We start from the raw sequence: 26087 nt of genomic DNA, 5'->3' as shown, positions 1-26087 counted from the left end.
GTAATCACAGAGATTTAACAAAAACTAATGGTAAAAGAGGAAAATAAAGAAAAAGAAAGTAAAATCTAGTTAGCAGCAAAATAATCAAAAACTGCTTTAGAACAAAACAAGTCCAAAAGGGGAATAATCTACTGCAAAAACTTAGATTTGAGTGAGGAATATCGAATATCGAGCAAAAAAAAAAAAAAAACAGCCACAAACTTGCGGAGCAGCCAAGGCGGAGGAGCTAGTTTGTACCTGATAAATACAAATTGCGAACAAAACAGATAAAGAGACAAAAGATTACATATTATTATGTAAACAATACAACGTAATGATAATAGGGTATCATTCAGACTTATCAAAGATGTACCAGTACCCTATATGGGTACTGATTATAGTTCTGGATCATAGTTCCAGTGCTTTGGAAAGTTGATGTGCTGCATGCTTCCAGAGAAGGTGTATGAAGACAACGGATCGCCGTTTTGTTCATTGTAGTTGAAAGGTCCGGAAATTACATCTTTGTGGATGACAACCCCCCCCCCCCCACAGTCCTCAGGGTAAAGAATGTAATTTATGCCCTGGAGGCATATAAGGATTTTGTAGAAAGAGTTGTCGTAGAAACTTTAAAAAGGGCTTATTCAATTGGAAATTGAGAGGGCTAGTGCCCTTTTTAATAGTCGAGAGTGATCGGAGGGAGAGTGATATTTCGAATGCTACTAACTTCGGTCTTACAATAGGTAATATCTTGTGAAGTAAATCCTCAAATGGTTGCAGAATTGGAGAAGAGAGTTCAAGACACCCTAATGCAGTCAAAACTAGACATTAAAATTGGAGATGCACTTAAAAGAGATCTACCATATTTTGATCTCTGTGTAGCAAATCTACAATATCAATTATCATCACCAATTGTATTTAGGTAAGTTTCAAAGTATATAGCTTGCACGATTATAGGCGTCTGAAACATATCTACATGCAGAAAGGAGGATTTAGGGACCCCCCTCGTAGATTCGGTCCATGGACTACTTCCTTCTCTCCTAGGAAAATATTTGTGAAAGTGCACTACATTGTTGGATAATAGTCATCTAATAAGATTCAGAATAGGATTTTTAAATGTTCAGGACCTCGTTCTGGAAAAATATTTACCCTTCCCCCAAAAACAAAAACAAAATAAAAGCCGCTGATAATTGTACAAAAAAAAACGGCGGTTTTTGCGTGATCCGTCAAATGCAATCCTTTTTTTGCAGGTTTATTTGTCATAAGGTTCAGTGGTTGTGTGGAAAATATTTCTAATTTAGTTCCCATTGATGCGAGTTTTTTACGTAAAATGGCTCACTGATAGCGAATAAAGGAAAATTGCAAAAATGTTCACATAGAATCAGTTCACTGTAGCCATTGAAGCGCAAAAAAAAACCCAAAGGGCTAATCTATATTGGCCTATTTGAATAGGCGGTATTTTAACGAGAAGTATTTTTAAAGAGCTTTATACTTTCAGTGTAAAGAGCGAGGTTTGAGGAAGGGGCAGCCCCTCATACAGAGAATAATTTTTGTTTGTTTAAAGTATTAATGTTGCTCCTTGCTTTCATTAGAAAAAAATTGTTTTTTTTATTTAATACAAATTCCGTAAGGTGGAATGGTAGAAATATTGGTACAATGTGCTGAGACTGAAATGTCAATAAATGGTCAGTAAGTAAAAACTTCAAAAAAAATATGGATAAGACGAGAAACAATTTTGGAGCCATATGAATGAAGACTATTCAAAACTAATTCAGAAGAAATTCTGAAGATAACCTCAAAAGAAATAGGAGCACTCCTGAAGGGACAGTGCTTCACTTTATTTCAGTTATCGAAGTCCTTTTTATCGGGTTTTGTTTGCTATAACATGGGTCGCTCCTTACTTACAGTTTGTTACTACAAAATTTTTGATTCGTACCCTTACATCTTTGGCCATACATCAAGTAAATAAAATCTAAATGTTTAAAATATAGCTTAAAATCAAAAATGTATGCTAATTTATTGATATGACAAAAATCACATTGCAAATTACACAATAAAATTATAGAGAAAAAATGACTTTAAAGAGAAAAAAATTATTGCTTGTATAAGGCTTTTGGAGATTTCTTGCGACACGTGGGATTGAACCAGGGAACCCGCAATCAACAGGCTTGGTATTATCCACTACGCTGCCACAAGGTATTGGATTCTTTGAATTTTCTAAGAAGCTGTGCACATACTTGTGAGAAAAGAAATACAATCGTTGATGTATAACCACTTCGAAGCTTACAGCGGTATTGGGGAATCGTTTATATTATGGACATTTCAAAAAATAAAAGGTAGTACTTCGATATAATACATCAATGAGATGGCAAATAAGAAAGGTACGATTTGGCTTGCTATTTAGCATTCGGTTAAATTACAGCAAACAGTATTAATGGCTTTCGTATAAAGTGAATATACCACTCGATGCCTTTTTTTATGCTCTTTACAAATATAATAATCGCTTCTACCGGATATTCAGATTTACGCACTTCTTGACCTCTTAACAATGACTTAAATATGGGGTATAAAAAAGGCTTAAAACATTGGTCTCAAACTTTATAACATTGGACTCAAACTCACCGTTTCATCATACATCCATTTTTTTAATGTTATTATATCCACAAGCACTGATTTTCCACAATTAAATTTATCAATTTTATGGCGTTTTCTTCTTCCCTGTCGCCGAAATTTCAATTAAAGCATGTGTTTTTGGTCGTTTTTTACAAAATAATAGGATATTTGAAATCGCAAATCTGTAATAGTTTAGAAACGAATTTGGGCTAAATATTTGCACATCAGAGGGATGGGGGTAAAGCGTAGCATATATTAAATACATAAAATAACCATTGCTGTATTTAATATAGTTAAATTTATGGCAAACAGTATAACTGGCGTTCATAATAGCTGGCTTTCATATTTTCGACCAAAAACTAATGTTTTTATTTAAAATTCGATGTCAAGGAATAAGAAAACGTCATAACACTGGAAAAATTAATTTATTCAAATTAATATTGAAAAATCAGTGCTTGTGGATTATATAACATCAAAAAAAATTTGATTTACAATGAAACAGTAAGTTGGAGATCAATGTTATAAGGTATTTAAGGTTCGAGACCAATTTTCTTAGCCTTTTTTATACCCCATATTTAGGCCATTTTTAAGAAGTCAAAAAGAGCTTAAATCTGAATTTCCGGTAGAAGCGATTATTATATTTGTAAAGAGCATAAAAAAAGGCATCGAGTAATATATTCACTTTATACGAAAGCCAGTAATACTGTTTTCTATAATTTTACCTAGCAGTCTTTCATTATGTCTGAGGAACATTGTCTAGGGGCACCTAGACAATGTCTAGAAAGGGGAAAAAGGGTCACTTTTTCCTCTACTTAATATTTTTGCCCCCCTAAATTTTAAATTTTATTTAGATAAAAAATGTTTTTTATCTAATTTTCAATGGAGATTGGTGTTTCGTGATGTTCTCATTGAAAAAAAAAATTGAATACGCCGCAATTTAGCCTTTTTTATTTTATTTTCTTTACCTTCTCCCAATTATGCAAGTTATAAATCAAACAGTTCATAGTAACAAAATATAAGTAAGTAGCGACTCGTGACTGAAGATATTTATTACATAAAGTTGTAATGGATTTAAGTTTGTTTTGTCGTGGCAACATAAATGGGGATTTTTTTTTATCAGAATCTGTATATTGAACTATCTTTTTGTATCATAGGAAACGTTCAGTTTATAACATTTCTTCTGAGGTATTTTTTGTAAAAACTTCTTCATTTTATTATCTCTTTTGAAATAATAAAATGTGAATTTTAAGTTCTGACATTGGTTTTTATCTTCCAGTGAATGTCTAAACTTAAAAAAATCGATGTATTTAATTCAGCATTTAACCCCATTAACCAGGGATTCGGGATCCCTTGTCTGAGAGGACGCGGGTTCCAATCCCAGTGTACCCAATTCTTCAGTTTGGGACGGGGGTCAGTAGCGTGACTCTGTAAGCTTAGCCAGAGTCGACCCAGCTCTAAATGGGTACCTGGAGAAATCTGGGGAAGGTAAACAGGAAGGGCGTGTGAAAGCACAGGATGGCTGGCCCCCAACCACCATTGCACTTCCTGGCTGAAGGGCCAAGAAACGGAGATCAGCACCGCCGGTACGGACTGTAAAGTCTAATGCCGTATCCTTTACCTTTTTTTTTACCCTTAACCATCTCGAAAAATTGAATCTTGATAAGCACTTTCAAAAAGAAGACACCATAGGAAACCTTATAGCTACAGGTAGGAAGCAAGGAATAAACAAGGAAACTTTAATCATATAGAAATATTTTCTATGTTTAGTTTGCTGTTCTTTCGTTTTGCAACTAGGTTTCTTAGCCGTCCTGGCTGAGTGGTTGGCGTGCTGGCATAGGGAATTCTTTGTCGAAGGGGCACGGGTTCAATCCCTGTTGTGACCAGTTATTTAGTTTGGGACGGGGGTCAGTGGCGTGACTCTGCGAGCTCAGCCAGAGTCGACCCAGCTGTATATGGGTACCTGGAGAAATCTGGGGAAGGTAAGCAGGAAGGGTGTGTGAAAGCACAGGATGGTTGGCCCCCAGCCCCCCATTGCACTTCCTGGCTGAAGGGCCATGAAACGGAGATCAGCACCGCCGGTTAGGATCTTAAGGGTCTAGTGCCGTCTTACTTACTTACTACTTTTTTTCTTAGCAGTCAAAGTTTGTTGTTTGAAAACATATGATTTGGTATGTGTATTTATGTAGTTTCATGATTTAACACGTTTGAAAGATATTCTTTAATGTGTTCAGATTGTTGTTTCGTGGATTCTTTGCTAGGTTTCTTAGCATTCCATTCGACTGTTGCAACTAATGATTTGGTATGTTTCTTATCTTTGGTATTTGTCGTAACCAAGTCGACAATTTATTATATTATTATTGTTATTTATAGTAAAATGTTTGTGCGTTACGACAAGTTATGTTTCTTTTCTTTTAGATTGCAACATGCTTTTAACAAAGAAGGAATCCATTTTGCGTGATCCAGGGGCAGATCTAGAGAAAAATCTTGGGAGGGGGGCACCGGACCATAGGGCACCAATATGATTTGAGCGTAATGATAGGGGTGTGTAGATAACGCTTTCGCCAGACCAGTTCATTTGTGTGAATCTGGTTGGTTCTGATGTAAAATGACAAAGAAACCTCTTTAAAAGCCAATAATATTTTCCTATAGCAGTAAAATGTGTATTAACAACAGACGCGAGTAGATTCTTGATAAATAAATTACTATGGCTTCATTGAGACTTTCTAAATGAGTAGACCAGACTAATTTTCATTTTTTTTTCTTTAGAGTTTGGATAAAAAAATCAATTAGTGGGGAACCTTCTAATTTCTAAGAGTAGAAATACAACTGTTTTTACAAGAGGTAGAGAATTGTAGAGCAGCCCCTTGATCCGCTACAAGATTCCAATATTTTCTATAAAGAGACTGAAAACCAACCACACGCCTGGTTGCTACGAAACCTCTGAGCAGCACTTGAAATGTGGGGGTCCTGCCTTGTTGCTTTGGCAGCTAGAAAATGTTTTGAAGATGTTCCACGACAAGCAAAGGCATATTTGGTTTTCAAACAATTCGTGGTAACGAACTGTAGTAAGGAGCGACCCGGCTCAATAGTAAACGAAACTCTAAAAAACGGATGCCAGTTTGGCTCTTTGCCACAGTTCTACTTTTTAAAACAATTAAAAACTTCAGCGTAAAGAGCGAGGGATTGCGGAGGGGACAACCCAATTCATATACGGAGTAATTTCTGTTCGTTTTAAGTTTTAATGTCGCTCCTTACTTTCGGTTAAAAAAACTAGTTTTATTTATTTAATACTTGTGTCAAGAGCTACTTTTTTCGAGGACTCTTTAATCGAAACTAGAACCAAAACATGGAATGGGTCGCGTCCCCCTCTGTCAAAGCTGACTTCTTTTTTCAAAAAGGAAAGTATTTATATTATAATGTTTATTATAAACCCTACCCTTACCGTGGCAGGGTTTAATACCAAAATATATTTGAAGTTCCTAATTTATTTGAAAACCATACAAGTCTAATAATGATAGAGAAATAGTTAAAATAAATAGATAGACAGATTTATCTCACGAAAGCTCTATTGTGCCATTCGCTGTTTAATTAGTCACAAAAGTAAAATTAAGATTTTTTTTAGTGGGGAGTGGACAGGGGCAGTTCAAAAAATTACTCCTTAACATAAATTACTGTTGTAAGTTGCCTTGTCATATCCCCATCAATGAAGCCCAGACACCATACCCTAAATCGACGGGCTCACAAGAAAGAGAAAAAAACAAATCTGCCAAAAAAGGAAAAAAAGAAAATACATTCTGAAGATGAAGCTATAGCAAGCAAGTTTGATTATATGATTAGTCTTTCATGAAAACGAGCTTTATCTTTTCGTACGCCCCTTTTCCCCTAAAGTCATCTGATCAAAATTTGAGATAGCTATTTTCTTCAACATAATTTAAAGGTCCAACAACTAAGCCTTTGGGGTTAACTTGACCTCCCACAACTCCTTGGAAAAGGGCTGGAAGTAATAAAAATTGCCAATTGTTCACTTATAGTATTTGTTATTGGGAAACATACAGACATTTTCTGAGGGGATTTTCCACGGGGGGAATTTTCCGTTAGGAGGGAAGTTTCTGGAGATGAGCTTTCCAGGAGAAATTTTACACTAGATGAATTTGCCAGAATATCTACATGATTTTTTGTTATTTATCCGTGGGGGGGATATTTTCCGCGGGAGAAATTTTTCATGGTGAAATTTATGCTGGAGTAACTCCCTATGGAAAACTTTTCACTAAGCGAGAGTAATTTCCGGAAAAATCTTTTACGGAGGGGGGGATTTCCGGCATAACCAAAAATTAAAGTTTTTTTCAAATGAAAGTATACTAAGGAGAATTTTTCAGGTGGAATCACCAGCAAGAAATTTTCCAGGGGGATTTCTTTGGGGAGGTGGTATTTTCCGTTTGAAGAACTTTCCATTGAGAAACTTTTTATGGGAGGAGAGAATTTCGCATGAAGGAGTGCCAGATTTCCCGGTGTTATCTGTGAAACAATCAGAAGTTAAACCAAAAAACAAGTTTTTTCAACTGAAAGTAAGTACTTTTTAAAGTACTTAAAAACTTTGGCGCAAAAAGCAAGGGATTGAGGAGAGGGTAACTCATGTACGGAATATTTTCTCTTCGTTTTAAGTTTTAATATTGCTGCTTGCTTTCTGTTGAAAAACCTTTTTTTTAATTTAATTAAATTTTTAATCACATATAGAGAAAGATATTCCTGTGGGATGGGAGGGGGTGAGTGCTCGAAATAATTCTGAATGTGTGAGGGTCAATTTATTTATTTAGTTCCTTTTTGTAGCCATGGCCCTTATTGCTTCAGTCTAGTTTTTCTCAATCTCAAAGGGTACTTGAAGCATTCAGACAGGAACAGGGGTAGTTCTCCCATTTAAACAACTCCTAGGTTATATTATAGGACTTGGCATCATTTAAAAATCTATTGACTGTGATTATTTTATGATTTATGTCTATTTAGGGAGAGGAACATAATGGAATATCACATTGGATAATTTGTAACTAAGAACAGCTTAAAATTGGATTGTCGCTGGGTAATATTGTTACAATTAACAGCATTGCTGAAGTTTCAAGTGGGTCTTGATGCTTTTATGACGAATTTTTTGGAGTGTAGAATGCCTCAGAGAAGTATATTTTTACTCAGAGAAAGAGAATATTATTGTCCCGTTTGCCTGTTTTACTTGCCCCATAAATTTTAAACTGATCAGTGAAAAAACAGCCTGCCAATATTTCTGCTGAAAAGTTTGTGGTGAGATGGGTGGTATCTTTTGTGCCTCCACAGTATAAACGTTGAATGTTTCTGTACAACTCTGGTTTAAAATATTGATAACATGCCCATTTAATCCTAAAAAGCTGTCAGGGAGATGAACAAGTTGCTCTGGAGGGTCCACATGCTCATTTTGTACCTCAAATAGAACAGACTGAAAATCAGTGGCGTCGTTGAGGGGGAAGGCAAGGGGGTGGGGAAGTTGTCCTCCAATAATTTGGAGAAAACTATAATTTATTGACTAACTTTACAACTGTTTTAAGTAACTTTAAAATTTCAAAGCTTGTTTCGAGTGTCGAATATGCTCTTTACTTTTAGCAGATAATTTTTTTAATTAATACATGCTCTGTTATAATATAAGGAAAACGAGAAAAATAGCGGACCATTAAACTTTATAATATGTTCCATATCAATATATTTTTTAAATATACTGCCTTTGAAACCTTATCATCAAACATTTCGTGGTAACCAACCTTAAGTAAGTTTCGTCAAGTTTAGTGTTACCCATCCAAAGTTACGAGCCTGGGAAAATTTGCCTTATTTTAGAAAAAAGGGAGAAACACCCCCTAAAAATTATAGGATCTTAGTGAAAATCACACCATAAGATTCGGCATATCAGAGAACCCTATTGTAGAGGTCAAGCCCCTATCTGCAAAAATGTGGAATTTTGTATGCTTTTTTCCTAGGAGTAATTGTGTTGACCCAATGGTTCTTGAATGTCGCGAGAGGGATTATTCTAATGGAAATTAAAAGTTCTAGTTCCCTTTTTAAGTGACCAAAAAAATCGGAGGGCGACTAGGCTCCTCGCACGCGTATTTTTTCCAAAAGTCACCGGATCAAAATTTTCAGATAACCATTTTGTTCAGCGTAGTCAAAAAGTCTAATAACTATATCTATGAGGACGACTTAATCCCCCGCAGTCTCCAGGGGAAGGGCTGCAAGTTATGAACTTTGCCCATTGTTTACATACAGTTTCGGTTATTGAGAAGTATACAGACGTTTTCAGGGGATATTTTTCTGGTGGTGGTGGGGGAGTCTGTGATCACGTGGGAGGACCTTTCCATGAAGGAACTTGTCATGGGTGAAGAGAATTTCCATGAAGGGGGTGCTGGATTTTCCAGCATTATTTAAAGAAAGATGATAAATTAAAAAAAAGTTTCTTTTTCAACTGAAAGTAAGGAGCAACACTAAAACTTAAAACGAACAGAAATTATTACGTTTATGAGGAGGTTCGTCCCCTCTTCAATACCTCGCTCTTTACGCTAAAGTATTTTTAGTATTTTTAAAAGAGCTATTTATTCTAATTAAACGGTCATTGAGATTCAAAGGTCATTCTTAAAGAATTGGAACAAAATTTGAACTTTAGTGTAAAGCCTGAGGTTTTGACAAGGGGGTGAACCCCCCTCATATATAATAAAATATACGAATATAGAAATTTGTTGCCTAAGTTTAACTGGTAAGTTACGTATTTGCATTACTAATAAAAACGTTCGTAAGTAAAATTAAAAGCTCTAGTGGCCTTTTATGTAACCAAAAAAAAATGGAGGGAATCTAGACCCCCTCCCCCACTCGTTTTTCTCAAAATCGCTCAATAAAAACCTTGAGAAGGCCATTTAGCCAAAAAAACAAAAATGTATGTGCAAATTTTGTTTTAATTATTCATGTACGATGGGCCGAAATCAAAACCTGCATTAGTTCAAAAACGTTCCAGAATTAAATAAAAAAAAAGTTTTTTTTAACTGAATGTAAGGAGCGACATTAAAATGAAAACGAACATAAATTATTCCATATATTAAAGGGGCTGTTCCCTCCTCAACGCAACGCTCTTTACGCCAAAGTTTGACTCTTTGTCACAGTTCTATTTTATACTTGAAGCTGGGTAAATCATTTACTATGGACAAGTCGTTTGATTTTTCAGAGTCTAGTTTTGGTCCTTCAGTAGGGAGAGGGGGTGTGTGTTAAGATTAAGTAATCAATCACAATGAGTTGGAGAGTTTCAAAAGTTGATTCCAGATGGCTATGTCAATCCATGTCCATGACTATAAAGTGAATTCAAGTTCTGTTTTATTGTATCATCATATATGCTGAGTAGTTGTGTCCAAGTATTATTTTTACCACTATTTTTTCACACCATCTAAAGTCTGTCTGATGACGTATTTTCAAGATAAGGTCTAATTTTACAGAATTTGATGTCTCAGTTAGAAAACCCATTATCTTCAGCCTGGAAAAAGAATGTAAAAAGAGGTACCCTTTTTAGTCAGATAGATAGCTTGTGAAATCCATCTTAAAATTTCATCCAAAAGTATTTCAAGTGCTGTAACTGTTTTTAGCAGAAGGATAGGACTGTTGTACTTTGTTCAAAGAGGAATAAAACAGGCATTATCAACTTAAATCCATGGAGGCACCGAGTTTCCTGAGGTCCATCAATTCCCCCCCCCCCTAGCATCTCCGCCACCAATTTGTTTTGCAGAAGCTTTTATTCAGTGGTGTATGAAGGAGGCGAAGGGGAACGAACTGTTCCGGGTGTCATCCTTGCAGAAAGTGACGAAAAAATGATCTAAAAAGGCTATGATCTTCATGTTCACTAGTCAGTTGGTTATTTTCACGAAACATAAATTTAAAATTAGATTTTACTACAATTGCCAATCCAGCCAATTGCCATTACCATCGTCAAGTAGCTGGAATTAGCTATTTTTTTAACAAATCTTTTTAATTTTTGCCAATATTCTGAAACTAATACATGAGAAAAAATAGAGAAAAAACTAAAGCATTATCATGATAAGACAACTATTAGAGAATGCCAACAGCCTTTGAAGCAAAAATAGGTGCTGTCAACTCAGTCCCCTTAAATCTGATTTAATTTTAACGACTGGGCTTGACTTCAATTAACTCTACGATTGAAACTTACTAATATAAAAATTGGTCATCTTGTACTGAGGAGTTTGGACCTACGAGTTTTTGAATGAGAAGGAAGCAAATAATGGATTATCTCTCACTGCATTGAGCACCCAGGACCAGAATGAGGTTAAAATAAATAGCTAATAGGATATACAAAGGCAGGAAAAGGGGTATACCCCTCACCTTGGGGCCACTTTTGGTATTGGAATTTGATGAGATCACAGAAGTTTTCACACTAGACAATATGCTTTCTCGAATGTAATACTAAAGCCTTTGAAAAATCGAAACTTGCTGAAATAGATGAATAAGGACTATTCAAACACACAGGTTTATCTTCGGATAGGTTTAAAATACTGATTTTTGTCAGAAATAAACCTCAGACACACTCGATGCTACTGCTGATAAAAAAATAAAAAAAAATCCTGCGGATTTGATGCTAGTTGCCAAGTAACAATTATTTACAAAAAATTGTGTTTTTTTATTAAATTAATAGTTGCGATGCTATTTATTACATAAGAAATAGACACTTATCATCAGAAAATTCAAAATCGTTCTCATAAATATTAAAAGGGCTTGCGCCTGAAATAAAGTATTGCCAGCTAAAGCTTTACAAATGTTTTCCTCGACTATGAAAAGTTTCATAATGACAAATTTTGGTCTACGAAAAAATCCCTTGTGCATGACAAACAGTAGAAAGTTATTTTACTACTTTTGTTTTTCGGCTTCTAAACAGTTAGGTATGCAGATTTACCGGAAAATTTGGCATCTGTTCCTTCTCTGGTCTTTAAAACAACTACTGTCGTTGAAGTAAGCTACTTTAGGCTTAAAAGATAATAATTTAGAGGTATAATTTATATCTTTAAGGATTGCTGTTTCAGTCTGAGGAGAAGTGGTAATTAAAAGAAAAGAAGTAAAAAATCTCAAGGTGAAGAAACAAACGGGACTACGGCGAATACAAGGAAAAGACAAGCTAAAACGACACGGGTATTTCACCTGTATAAAACCAAAACGTCTTCAACGCTAAGTGTTGACGAAGAGCGAAGATGAAATCTAAAAATAAACTATAAGACATTTTGTTGCGAAATAATCCTATTGTTAGCTTCCACTGTTGCAATTCTCCTTGGTCTTATATTTACTATAGTCCCCCGGCGATTTTATAAAACCTTATTACCATTATTAGCTACACGTTCACTTTTAAGAGCAATGCCAAAAATCGATTCAGTGTTTATGTTTTTTGTATCTCTGTCTATTATAAGATTATAAAAAGTATTTTTTTTATTGCAATGGCTTCTCCAGCCTATTGTCTCAAGCCTCTAATGTTAGAAATGACGGTGGCATCATTAAATTGTACGTAATGGTGAGGGTGGTGGAAAATGTGTTATGCCAAAGCTGAAAAGAAAGTTTTCGGAAGTTTTTAAATTTTAGAACCTTGTCGATTGAGCCACGATGCTCAATAGATCGTTCGACAAACTATTGATGGGTTCGGCCAATTTAAGACTATCCGCAAGAGCAAGTAGTACACCACTCCCAAAGTTGCTCCGAGTCCGATCCTTCCCGGAATTCAGAAAACTACTCAATGACTTGATTTATTAAAAGCATGTATCAATATTATGCTTACATAAAATTCGCTTAAGTTGTTAACTATTTGTCAAATTTCACTCGGAAGACTGTAAAACTGCGTTTATTTTATTATTGTTTTTAATGTGTGTATTTACTGTGTTGCAGTATTTCGTTCACATATTTAATAGGATAACCATTACAAAATAAAATGTCTTTTATTTATAACATTTCAGAATCAAGGTATTCCGAAGAACAAATTCTAAAAACCCTGTCAACCACTGAAATAACAACTCCCCTTTACACTGAAGCAGGGTAGCACGAGTGAAAATTCAGAAGGCTATCCCTATGTGTAGGTTTTCTATTTATTGAAAAAAGCAACTGGTTATCTGTTTTAATTGGCTAAATATCAAAAAAATAATAGCCTGTTATTTTCTTCAAACTCGACTGTAAATTTAATATATTCATCACAGCTATTAAGATTATCAAGAAAAACATTTAAGCACTCAAATCCGTGCTTTCAAATACAAACAACGTCATCCATCCGTATTGTTTAAACTTTTGTTTTATTTCTAATGGCCGTAGTCCTGTTTGTTTCATCATCTTGAGGCTTTTTTCTCTCTTTGTTTTTTTAATGGCTGGCCATTTCGGATTTAGATCTTTGAATGTTGAAGAAAACAAACAAAAAGTTGCTAGTGTTTTGGGCACCCGCAGTAATTTTTTTTAGACACTGGGATCACTTGAAGCAAATAAAATTCAAATAAAACATGCTAAATGTCTTCTTAAGGTCCATGTCAACTCCATAAAGAAGAGCATGATGTAGCCGGTAGCCCCAAACCAAAAAGGAAGTAAGTTTGAAAATGATATATATCTTTCAACTGTTAGTGAGTTATGGTTAAATCCGTTGACTGTACATGCCAAATTATAAATTGCAATCTTCCTACAAATCAACCTATAACTTTAAAGGAAAAACACGATATCCTAGGAAAACCGGGAAATTAGGAATTTATTTCTTAGAAAAAGCAAAAACTGCTTCTTCTAAAATATACATGGAATTCCGTATAACTTTTAATTTGGCTCACTCGCTCAATGGCTTGTTTTGGATATAGTTCTGAGGTTTGTTTTCACGCTACCTATTACTTGGCATAAATGCTACGTCATCGATTCCAATTTCTTTTCTTCTACAGCGGAAAATGTTACGTCAAATTTTGTAAGCAAATTATACATTCCACTGTGCATATTCTTCTAAAGGTAAATTTTGCTATGCAGACTGATGACTCAGGTTTAAGGTATCCATGGCTCAACAGAATTTACCAATGTTATCTAAAAATGATGGATTCAGAATCCAACATCAGAGCTTCAACTGCTACTTTGATTTTACAGCATTTACAGTTAAAATCAAAAGCATTTTGCACATCCAAGCATTAAAAGAAACTAATGTGTTTATTTTTGATGCATATTCAGTCAATATCTTCAATATTTATGTTAAAAGATCTTTCAAGATATGTTCAGTAATATCTTGGGCTTATGATGAGTTCACTCACTCAGTCACAGTTTATTTTGATAAATTTTGTAATAGCATGGGTGATCTGGTTATTGAAATATTGTATTCAGCCCTCAAGGAAGGTCCATCATTACTTTGGAGGAAAGATTCAATGTCAAAAATGGTGTGCTTCAGCTGTGGGTCTCCTTACAATAATAGGTAAGTCTTTCTGTATTTTTTCAGTTAATTAAGTAGGTTATAGGCTAATCAAAATTAAGATCAGCATTACATTCTTAAAAATTATTGTAGGCCTACTAAAAGTAATGGTAAAGTTTAGTTTGAGGACTTTTTACTATTCTGGTAAGTAACTGAGTTGAGGAACTAAGACTTTCAACACAGAATATAGGTATAAAAATACACACTAGGAAGCTCCCTAGAATGTCTGATATCAGTGTACAGTTGCAGCTGTTGGCAAGGAAACATTATAAAATTGTGAAAACAACTTAGCCCCAGAAAAAAACTTAAAATACTTGTCTATATCATGAACAAAAGCATTTTACTCTGCCACCTCCCACTCTCTAGTTTGCAAATATATACACAAAAGTATATATTTCCTGTGCATTTTGTCATACATTGCTCTTTGGGTAGTAGTTAATAGTAGTAGTCAAACAATTTTATTGAAAATAATCATTTTTATATAGCCTAATAACACAACAAAAGCAGAGCTTGCAAGGATATGCTAAAATAAAAAAAAAAAAATAAAAGAAAAAGAGTGTGGAGCATGAGACCATTTACCTGAACCAACATAAAAATAAACAACAAAACACTATAATATAAAACCCCAAAACAACACAATGAATAACCCACCAAAAATATAGTTAATCTGTTTTGAAAGCATACCTACTGAGCAACTCTGCAAGTAAATCAGATTTAAACTGGTTAAACTTACCATTATCCTTAATATCCTTACTAAATTTGTTCCAAAGCTTAGAAGCTCTGTAAACAAGAGAAAAAGAAGACCTACTAGAAGCAGGTCTAGGAACCTCAATATTTCCTTGCATCTGAGTATTGTGTTGGTGAACATCTGACCTCTCACAAAATATGCCTTCAAAACAATCTGGAAGGCCCTTATTATGATGCTTACATATAAAAGTCAAAGTATAAAAATCATGCAATCCAGCTGCAGGCATTACATTTATTTCACTGTAGACTGACCTCATGGACTCCTGGTTCCCCACACCACAAAAAACTCAGGTAGCATTATTCTGGATCACACAGATTTGACAAAGTAAGAAGGGAAAAGTACCAAGCTGTATCAAGGAACAATGCAAAATATAAGGGTGAATAAGGGAAAAATATAATAATGATAAAGTATTTTGGGGGAATTAATATTTTAATTTATGCATCATACCTAGGTTATGCAACAGTATTTTAGAAATCAACTTCACATGTTCCTTAAATGATAGGGTTTCATCAACATTAATCTCAAGGTACTTGGTGAAGTTTGTATGTTTAACAATTCCCTGCTCTGATATTAATTCAGCAATCCAAGGATAAAAATGTGGAGATCTAGAAAAAATAAAAAAATTGTACTTACATATATTTAGGTCAAGGTAATTGATTTTTAGCCATATGCATATCTTGGCTTTTGCCATTTGTAAACTCTTTAAGGTTAAAACAACTGACTTTTCTTTTTTGAAAAATAACTAGTTCTTGTCTGATCATGTAAAAATATGCATAAGATAGAAGTCTCATGATATCTGACCCCTATTGAAAGCTTGTATGTGGGCCAGTGTGGAAAGGGCAAATTGTCTTGGTTGATGAAAAGATATTCCCTGTTGTCTACATTTTACATTTTCTGAGCATCTGATTCTATATCCTCAGGATCTGATGTTTCATCATAAGGTTCAAGATTGGACTGAATGGTTTTTTGCTGACTAAACATTCAATATTAGTTATTATCTTTCTTTGCTTGCAGATAGAGGAGGAGAAAATGTTTAATCTTTAAAACAAATTTCCTTATGCCTACTATCCAGCTAATGGAATGTAAAATGTACACAAAATAACACAAACACTCCCTAAACAGTTCAAAGATAAAATTGTCTTTTTTTTCTTTTTTTTTTAGAAAATAAGGATAGTAATGAGGCTCAAGCAAGGGTTTTGAGTTCATGTGTTTTTCTAAGTTATAAGGAGATAATGGCTCATAAGCTGCTGTTTTCTCTTGTTTTGTACAAAAGAGCCACAATTCTTGCCTGGTTTTGGTGCTAATGCCATCAGATAATAATTTGAGATAACCAATTTGCTTAGTTATTGAAGCCATTAATAAAATGTACAACTATGTAGTTGGTCAAGTCCAATGTTTCTAAGCAAATCAGTTTGTATTCTATAGTAAAAATGAGATCAGTGGAAAAAAAATGACTGAATAAACTCTTCTATTTAATAACCAATGATGTCAAATGTACTCAATCACTAAAGCCTATCTATGGGCCCAGCATGCTGTATTCTCAAGTGAATTGCCTATCCAGGATGTTCTCCATGTTTATAAAATGGAGAACATCTGCTGTGTCTACTTAACTGGGAACAGACTATGGTCCCAAAGGGGCTCATATCATTAGACCTTTTCCCTTTTAATCAAGTCAAGATTCAAAGTCCACTTGCCCTCCCCCCCTACACAAAATTCCCTTAAAGCTTCCACTTGTTGCCAAAGCTATTTCTAGGATATTGTTGATATAGGGTTTTGATTGTCTGGCAATGTATACTGTCTTTTGATTTACCTTGCTACTTAGATGTGAGTATATTCTAATTTCTGTAGGAGCTTATAGTGTAAAAACATTAAGATAGAACTGAGGCATAAATTTTTTAGCCACTATCCCCATCATAGAATTTGAAGTTCCCTTCCACTCCCCTCCCCCATGCTGCCTGAAAGTTTCAACTGCATTCTACTAAATTTTCTCAAGACATTGCAGATATGGCTACTGTCTTTTGACCTATCCCTGCTTCCAACCCCAAAATCACAGTTTGGGGTCCACTTGACCCCTCTCTTAAGACACCCTGAAAGTTTCAACCTAACACCCCAATCCATTCTCAGTTTAGCCTATTGTAGATACATCATTTTGATAATCTAGTAACAGACATTGTCTTTCAATTTATCTTGCTAATAAACCCTGCATTGATAGATCCCATAGGAGCTTGTAGTGCAAAACGTTTTGGTAACCTGTAGACAAAAATAATTAGGCCCCCACCCAACACAAAATTAGAAGCTCCCTTGCCCCACTTACTCCCCTTTATTTTGTCAAAAGGACCTTAGAGTTTTAACTTCAACACTAGCCATTTTCAAGAAATTGTACATAATTTTAAAATTCTGGATCAGATAACATCCAGTGTTTCACTGTCAAATGTAAATCATTTTGCTATGCATGGCTGCCCTGTTGACTGAAACCTGTCTGTGCAATAGGTAGTCTACATTATTTAGGCAAATGTCTTTGGGGCTGCAGGGGTGAAGTCTTCCCTGGTGCTATACTTATTACACCTTGCAATATTTCAGAACAATGTGGTTACCAGAAATTTTGGTCCAGTATCATGGACCAAGGAGGCTGGGTAGCAGAAAAGGACACAGGAAGGAGGCTGGTTGCTCTCCAGTCACTTTTGACCCTTAAAAAGAAGTGCATTGAACTTTTAATTTACAATTGAATGGGCCCCTTCCCAGCAATTACTCTATCCATGCAAAGTGGCTGGGGAAAAGTTTTTATTCTATTTTGGAGAGGAAACAATTTTTGCCTATTCCTGCTTCTGCCTTGAGGTCCCCTTGGCCCAAGGTCTTAAGGTCAGAAATTTCAGGGTAATCATGAAATAATATTTTCGTGCTGCCAAATTTTGTAAGGAGACCATACCCTTTTTTTCTTTTTATTTTACACTTGCTTGCTCTTGGCCCAATTACTTATAGCTATAAATTTTCAACTAATCCAGGGCAAATAGCTTTTGCACCATTTCAAGGACCCTAGCATCTTTCACTTCCCAAATAAGAATCAGGGATCCTTTTGATCTAGAGAATGATCCATGGGAGTTTTGAGCCTCTGGATACCCAAGATGGTATTTATGAAAATGGTATTATAAAAAGCCTATCTGTAAACATTTGCATGATGAAATAAATAAAGCTTTATTGTCATGATGACAATAAAGCCTGATGAAATTGCACTTGAAAACTTAAAGATCCACCCATCTGATCAAATCATCTATCTTGGCATTCCCTTTGGGAGTACAATTTTCTCACACTCATCATCTTGTAACAGAACACATCAAACATCACATAGAATTGCTCACAAGTTGCTGTTTCCTCTTGTTTTGCACCTAAGATTCACAATTCTTGCCTGGTTTTGGTGCTAGTGCTATCAGATAATAGAGAACATTTACTGTATCTACTTAACTGGGAATAGTTTATGGTCCAAAAGGGGCTCATATCATTAGACCTTATCTCTTCTAATCAAGTCGAGATTCAAAGTCCACTTGCCTCCCCCCCTACACAAATTCCCTAAAAGCTTCTACTTGTCTAGGATATTGTAGATATAGGGTTTTGATTGCCTGGCAATGCATACTGTCTTTTGATTTTGACACAAATTCCCTATAAGCTTCTACTTGTCTAGGATATTGTAGATATAGGGTTTTGATTGCCTGGCAATGCATACTGTCTTTTGATTTACCTCACTACTTAGATTTGAATATATTCTAATTTCTGTAGGAGTTTATAGTGTAAAAACGTTTAGATGGAATTGAGACATAGATTTTTTTTAGCCACTATCCCCATCAAAGAATTTGTAGTCCCCTTCCACTCCCCTCCCCCACACTGCCTGAAAGTTCCAACTGCATTCTATAAGCTTTTCTCAAGACATTGTAGATATGGCTACTGTTTTTTGACCTATCCCTGCTTCAAAACCACAAATCACAATTTGGGCCCCCTTGACCCCTCTCTTAAGATACCTTGAAAGTTTTAACTTGAAACCCAATCCATTCTCAATTTAGCCTATTGTAGATACATCATTTTGATAATCTGGTAACAGACAGTGTCTTTTCATTTATCTTACTAGTTAACCCTGCATTGATAAGTCCCATAGGAGCTTATAGTGCAAAACATTTTGGTAATCTGTAGACAAATTAATTAGGCGCCTTCACCCTCCCCCAACATAAAATTAGAAGCTCCCTTGCCCTGCTATTCCCCTCTATTTTGCCAAAAGGACCTTTTTAGCTTGGACTCTAGCCATTTTAAAGAAATTTCAGATAATTTGAATTTTCTTGACCAGATAACATCTATTGTTTAACTGTCTTATGCAAATCATTTTGCAATGCGTGACTGCCTTGTCTACTAAAACCTGTCTTTGAGCAATAGGTAGTCTATATTATTTAGGCAAATATCTTTGGGGCTGGAGGGATGAAGCCTTCCCCAGTGGTATACTTATTGCACCTTGCAATATTTCAGAACAAAGTGGTTACCAGAAATTTTGGTCCAGTATCATGGACCAAGTGGGCTGGGTAGCAGAAAAGGGCACAGGAAGGAGGTTGGTTGCTCTCCAGTCACTTTTGACCCTCAAAAACAAGGGCATTGAGCTTTTAATTTACGATTGAATGAGCCCTTTCCCAAGTTTTTACAATTACTCTGCCCATGCAAAGTGGCTGGGGAAACAAGTTTTTATCTTATTTTGGAGAGGGAACAATTTTTTTTCTATTCTTGCTTCTGCATGGAGGTCCCCTTGACCCAAGATCTTAAGAACAGAAATTTCAGGGCAATCATAAAATAATATTTTGGGGCCCCAAATTTTTGTAAGGAGACCTTGCCGTTTTTTTTTTTTTTCTTTTTTTTTACACTTGCTTGCTCTTGGCCCAATTACTTACAGCCATAAATTTTCAACTAATCCAGGGCAAACAGCTTTTTGCACCATTTCAAGGACCCTAGTTTCTTTCACCTCCCAAATAAGAATAAGAGATCCTTTTGACTTAGAGAATGATCCCTGGGAGTTCTGAGCCTTTGGATACCCAAGATGGTATTTATGAAGATGGTATTATTAATAGCCTATCTGTAAACAATTGCATGATGAAATAAATAAAGCTTTATTGTCATGATGAAAATAAAGCCTGATGAAATTTCACTCGAGAATTTAAAAGTTCCGCCTATCTGACCAAATCGTCCATCTTGGCATTCCTGTTGGGAGTACAATTTTCTCACGCTCATCATCTTGTTACAGAACACATCAAACACCACATATCAGCTTCACATGCTTCCATATTCTCTGCTAATCTTCATTTTGATTGCTGTTATCTATCAACACTATAACACACTGTTGCTCTCTCCCACATCCTCTACTTTTTATTCTTCTGGAAGATTGTTACACATGCTGATAAGTTGAAAATCTGCTGCAGTTTCTTCTGTTTTTCAGAATACCTACTGAAATATCCAATTTGTACATGCAGTTCAGAGCTCATCAGTAATCTTCATTTAGCATATCCTACTATAGCTGTTACTAGACTTATAGGAAAACACAATCAAAAAATTTCAAACTTCTTCTACACTAGTTACACTGTCATAGCTTGTCTTCCTTACTATTTTTAAAACTTCCTGTGTTATTCTTTATGTTTGTGTTGTTGTTTTTTGTTTGTTTCTTTGTTATGGATTGTCTTTCATCCTAGAAAGTATTGTCTCTTTTATTTTCTTTTTGTATGAAAACAGGTTTTCAGTAAAAAGCAATAATTGACAATTTGCATGATTTATGGCCATACATATTGGATCTTTGAACTATTTTGAAGAAAATGGGTATCTTGAAAAGTTGGACCTGATATGTAGGAGGGTTGTGGGGTCAGGTAGCAGTAAAGAGCATGGGAGAGAGTTTCTTTTACTATCCCTTCTGTACAAAATGGGTCTGTGAAAGAATTAATAGATGAAAGGCACAAATCACTTCACTTAGGCAGCATTACATCACTGCCCCTGGTAACCACTAGCCTGTACTAGTAGAAGCGTTTTGCCTTGGTTTTTTATTTAACACTGTTTCTGTAATAAGCATATTCCTCCCCTAAAAATTCCCTCTCAGGAAATCCCCCCAGCGGACAATGCCCCAGGGAAAATTCCTCCCTCTCCCCCTCATGAAAAGTTGACTAGCCAAGGGGAATGTATGACGAACAAAAATAATAAAAAAAGAAGGAATTTCAGAATATTCTACCTATATTCAAATTCCAGGCAAAATATATAGTGTAAAATATTGCTGGGTATTTATTTTAATAGTTTCTTTGTTTTAATCTTTTTGTTTGTTGGGTGAGTTATCATAGTAGGGTAAAATAAAGGTAAAAAAGGTCAAATGAAATTAGTGGCAACTGTAGAAGGGTTGCTCTTTGATGAAAGTACACACAGATAATGGGCTAGGACTAAGAACTACAAATAATCACTTCCTATGGACATGATCTGGTACAAACAACTATTGCACATTTTGACAGCTCACCCCTTGTGATTGAGAATGCGTCCATTAGGCATACATCAGAAATTCTTCCTATCTGAATTAGTTTTAAGGGATATATATATATATACATATATATATATACATATATATATATATATATATATGTTTATATATGTTCTATATATATATATATATATATATATATATATATATATATATATATATATATATATATGTTTAAATATGTTCCATATATATATATATATATATATATATATATATATATATATATATATATATATATATATATATATATATATATATATATATATATGTATATGTACATATATGTGTATTTAAATATAAATTACATATAGTCAAACTCCAAGTCAGAACAAAGTAAAGACAGAACTCCTTGTCCTAAATTAGCAAATAATAGTTTAAGTATAAAAAGTTTAAAAAAACTCTGTGCACAAAAAGTATTGGGTATTGTCTAGTAAACATACATCAAAATGTTTTCCTGTCAGAAATACCTTTAAGGAGCATGTCTTTTCTTTGTTAAAATAAACTGAAATTACATGGAGTCAGTCTATAAGCAGAAACAAGCAAATTTAAAACTGACACAAACATCTTATTCAAAATAAGCAAGGAATAGTTTAAGTAAAGAAAGTTTCCAAAGTCATCAAACTCTGTTCACAAAAAAAATATTGGGGATTTTCCTCTAAGCATACCTTATAACGTTCCTGTCTGAAGAGCATTTAAGGTGTTTTTTTTAATTTCTGGAAACAAAAGTTCTGGTAGCATTTGACCCCCCCCCCCAAACACACACCAAATAAAAGAAGAAAAAATATCCTGGCGAGGGCCATGAAAAGGCCTTGAATTTTCCACCTCTTTGCTGGTAGGCATATGAATGTAATATTATATGTTACATAGAAAAAAATTGTCTTGCTATTACTCCCTCCCATAGCACCAATAAAAAAGGTGTAAACCAAAAATGTTCCTAGGAATAAAAAAAATAAGATATCAATTTCTGGTGGTGGCTAGTCTAGGGAGTGGTGCATAGTTTATCAGTGATAGAGATCATCAGTGAGATGATGTTCCTTGATAGGGAGCAAGACAGTTAGGGGTAAGGGTGGCTTTGTCTGAAAGACCTGTCTAAAGTTGAAAAAAAAACAAGTTCAGCTTGGAGACGCTTTCTGTTGTGCCAATGGTTGGGTGGCTGGGTGGCTCCAAGCAAGGGTGTAACAAGGGACGGGTTAAAGGTTTTTGGTCCAAAAAGCCGAAAGTACAACTAAAGCTCTTTTAATGAAGGAAGACAACAAGTCAAAACTGTACTTAGCCTGCGCTGAGGATTTAGAGGAGGGCATTCCCAACAAAGCTGGTCCAAAGACCCCCTAATCGTTTACCTATCGACCCTACATATGAAAATTGGTTGAAAAAAAAGTTTAGGTGCATTAAATCCCTCCTTTTTAGTCCATTAAGTATGCTTGTCTAAAGCTGAAGTCCCTTTTAATGTGCTTAATAACCCTTTCTTTCCTTTTCTCTGGGCTCTGTAGGCCCACAAATTGAGATATATACAAATGAAAACTAAAAAAAACCGAAAATATACATATATTAGAAGGATGACAGGCAAAGCAAATTTTGAATAGATGAATTTTTGAATAACTTTGCTAATTCAACAAGGTAGTATGAAGTAGATACTTCATTGTTTCTATTTTTAAGGGTGGTATAAATAGAAAATTGTTAAAATTTTAAAAGAATATTTACAATCTTTTCAAAATCTAAAACTAGGAAAACTGTCACTTTAAGTAGTTTTTTTTTCATTTCTGCTTGAGGGAAGATCCTTTGAACACATCTTCAGAGAGTGGAAATAACTTCCTCTTCTTCTATGCTGGTATTCAGGCTGGTAGCCCTGGAAGGCAATTCTAGATTACTCAACATGGAGAGGGCATTGACAAGAGTTTTCATGTGTGAACTGGAAAGATACTTTGAAATTTACTATAGAACTAATAAAATTAGCAGGATTGAAATCATCTTCCATGTTTCTGATGTAGCCAAGACTCTAAATGGGAAAGTGAATACCTATAATTGAAATAACTTAACCTCAATTTAGTGATGTCTGCTCCTCTCTTTTCTAGTTTTATTTCCCCCTCCCCCAAAATGACTGTGACTCATGTTGAACTTCTAGGTGTTACTATCAGTTATGACCTGTTGTGGGACATATTTATCTAATATTGTTAAATGAACCATATTACTTCAACCAGGAATTTCTTGTAGATCAAGCATGGAATTTGTTTTTAGAATAATTTAGTTTTAAGTTGTGCAACATGTCTTACAAAGTAAGGAATGTCTTGAGGGACGCATCTGATTTTTTGGACCTGTCAGATACTAATCATTTTAATTTTAACCATTAGTTCTAAAACTCAATTGAAATGTCTGATTCTCACAATCCTAACCCCATATCATTGCGTTTGCTTAATTTGATTGCAAGAAGATATCCTACCCCCTCCCTGATGGATATTTAGTTTCACCTATAACCAGGTTGTATATTTCCTTTGCTGGCGTTTAAACCCATGCTTATGAATATTTGTAAGTTTATTGTACTTCAGATGTTTAATTTGTTTTGCAGGTCCATTTTTATATCTCATGACCGTCCTGACGCTGAGCACACCTGGGAAGCAGAAATTACAGTTCCAAGTGAATATACTGTTCTAATGAGCGGTGAAGCTAATAGCATCAGCGAGAGTCTCTATACAAAAACATTTAGGTTTAAATCAACTATTGCTACACCTATATCAACACTTGCAATTGCTTTAGGAATATTTGGCACAGTGTCTGTAAATAATTGGTGCAAAATTTATGGGCCAGCAATGCTGCTGTCCAAGATTCATCTATCCACTTTATCATACATCAATCAAAGTCTTGAAGAAATACAGAAGTTGCTGGGCCCAATTCCTTTTTCACAATGGGATATTGTCATTGTCCCTCGTTGTTTTTCAAATCTTGGATTTTCGAGTCCTTACTTGGCTATTGTCTCACCATCTACTGTCATTGGAAAAGGACTCGTTTCAAAGATCTCCCATGAAGCGATACATCTCTGGTATGGCTGTAGCGTTGGTCTTTGTAATTGGAATGAAGATTGGTTTACAGAAGGGATTGCAACTTATTTTGAAGAATACATCCATAAAATTGTTTTAAAAAAGCTAGGCGTTCAGGACTACCAAGAGATAGCTCAGATAAGGAAGTATATGATATTAAAAAGATATTTTGATGAATGCAGCAATGAAGGTACTGAACTTGATAGAAAGTATATACATTTTCTAACCAAAGAATCTGGCGACTATGTAGCTGATGGACTAGCCTACAGCCGTTCATTTAGCCAGTATCATTATGTTACAGGCTATCTTATTTTTGACAAGCTTGTTTGTCAAATTGGTTCCGAAAATTTTGTAAAATTTGTTAGAACTTTTGCTGAAAATAATGCCTCAAGAAGTGTTCTTGCAGGTGACTTTTTTCAGGGTATAAAAAATTTGTATGATGTTCCTGAGGATTTGTATGAAATTGAATCTTCACGCCAGCTAATGCAAATTCATAAAAAGGTTTTAAATGAGTTGAATATAAAGAAGGTTATAGATCGAATTTTAAGATGTCTTTCTGACAAGAAAAAGAGAAAGATGGCTGATTTATCAAAACTTTCAAATCAATATGAAAGTGAACCTTTGTGTTATCTTTTAGACATGATTTTGGATTGGAATGTGAACAAAATCCGATGCCATTCTCAACTGGACAGTCTTGTTGAAAGCTGCAAAAGTGAAAATGGTGAAGTCAGACACAGAATCTGTGAAGTTATTTTGAAGTATGACTTGAAAAGGCACTGTGATTTTATCACTGAATTTTTAGGTGACTTTCAGAGTCTTGGTGTATATGTATACAATGAAATGTGGCTTTCAGCAAAACATTGGCAGAAACATCTTTGTAGGAAAGTTTATAACCAATTAATAGATGAATATGATCATTCAACTAAGTTGATGCTGCAAGACATAATGAAGTAAAATTATAATCTGTTCTGGGCTTTGTGTGATATTGGTTTTTAGTGCTCCGTAATATGCAACTACATGGCATTATTTACAAGGACTGAGCGCTCTAGATGATGCTATCTTTACCAACTTCGAAAACATTTTTTCCCATATATTCACTTTTGTTGTTTTTTTCGTTGTTGAATTGCATTTCTATTTTTGTATTCTTTATGTGTGGACATGTAAAAAAAAAATAGGAATAGCATGGCTAAATAAAAGTATTTTATTATTCTTGCTGACTTACTTTTATAATGAAGGATCAAATTTACTTTAGACTGTGGCACTCAAAGTGATTTTTTTTTTTAATAACTGCAAAGAAGACCGGTCGAGTCTTAAGATTTTTACTGATAGCAATTTTCCTTCATTTTGAATGGAAGAAAAACTTATTGGAATCTGAAATTAAGATTTTTTGGAATTCTGTTTGAAACTCTACAGGACTAATTATTGGGGAAAATTAATTATGCACAATAGACTGATTTCTAAGTGACATTTTTAAGGGGACACTGCTCATCTTTGTGGGGAAGGGAGACCACTAAAAAGAAAACCATACGTATACATGTCTACATATATTGGGGGTTCACCTCTCTTTTGTATATCCCTCTCTAGTAATTCATATCTCATCACCCCTCCTAAGGGTTGGACCACTGTGCTCCTAAGTTTAAACGAGATGGTTAGCTTAGAGGTTATGGATGAAGCTAATAGACTGTAAATAACTGGGTTTTTTGGCCATCCAGCTTGGTC

General features: G+C 34.8%; 2 protein-coding genes across 4 annotated transcripts in view; both read left to right on the top strand.

Moving 5' to 3' along the window:
- The first annotated feature begins 13509 nt into the window (after nt 1–13509).
- Nucleotides 13510–26087, top strand: part of LOC136034938 (phospholipid hydroperoxide glutathione peroxidase-like) — a 28602-nt gene continuing 16024 nt past the window's right edge. For 2 of the 3 annotated variants that reach the window (XM_065716475.1, XM_065716472.1), the window contains exon 1: nt 13510–13602. The gene's annotated coding sequence lies outside the window, so the exon portion shown is untranslated. The remainder of the gene's footprint in view (nt 13603–26087) is intronic. The other variant, XM_065716474.1, reaches the window with a different exon arrangement.
- Nucleotides 13609–25577, top strand: LOC136034937 (aminopeptidase O-like). Its single transcript, XM_065716471.1, has 2 exons — nt 13609–14053; nt 23900–25577. The coding sequence occupies exons 1-2, from the start codon at nt 13647–13649 to the stop codon at nt 25320–25322; spliced, it is 1830 nt and encodes a 609-aa protein (XP_065572543.1). The 5' UTR covers nt 13609–13646; the 3' UTR covers nt 25323–25577.

Source organism: Artemia franciscana, chromosome 13, assembly GCF_032884065.1.
Source record: "Artemia franciscana chromosome 13, ASM3288406v1, whole genome shotgun sequence".
In the NCBI taxonomy this organism is placed as follows: Eukaryota; Metazoa; Arthropoda; class Branchiopoda; order Anostraca; family Artemiidae; genus Artemia; species Artemia franciscana.
The sequence above is the reverse complement of the archived record's forward strand: the minus strand, read 5'-3'. Positions and strand labels throughout refer to the sequence as shown.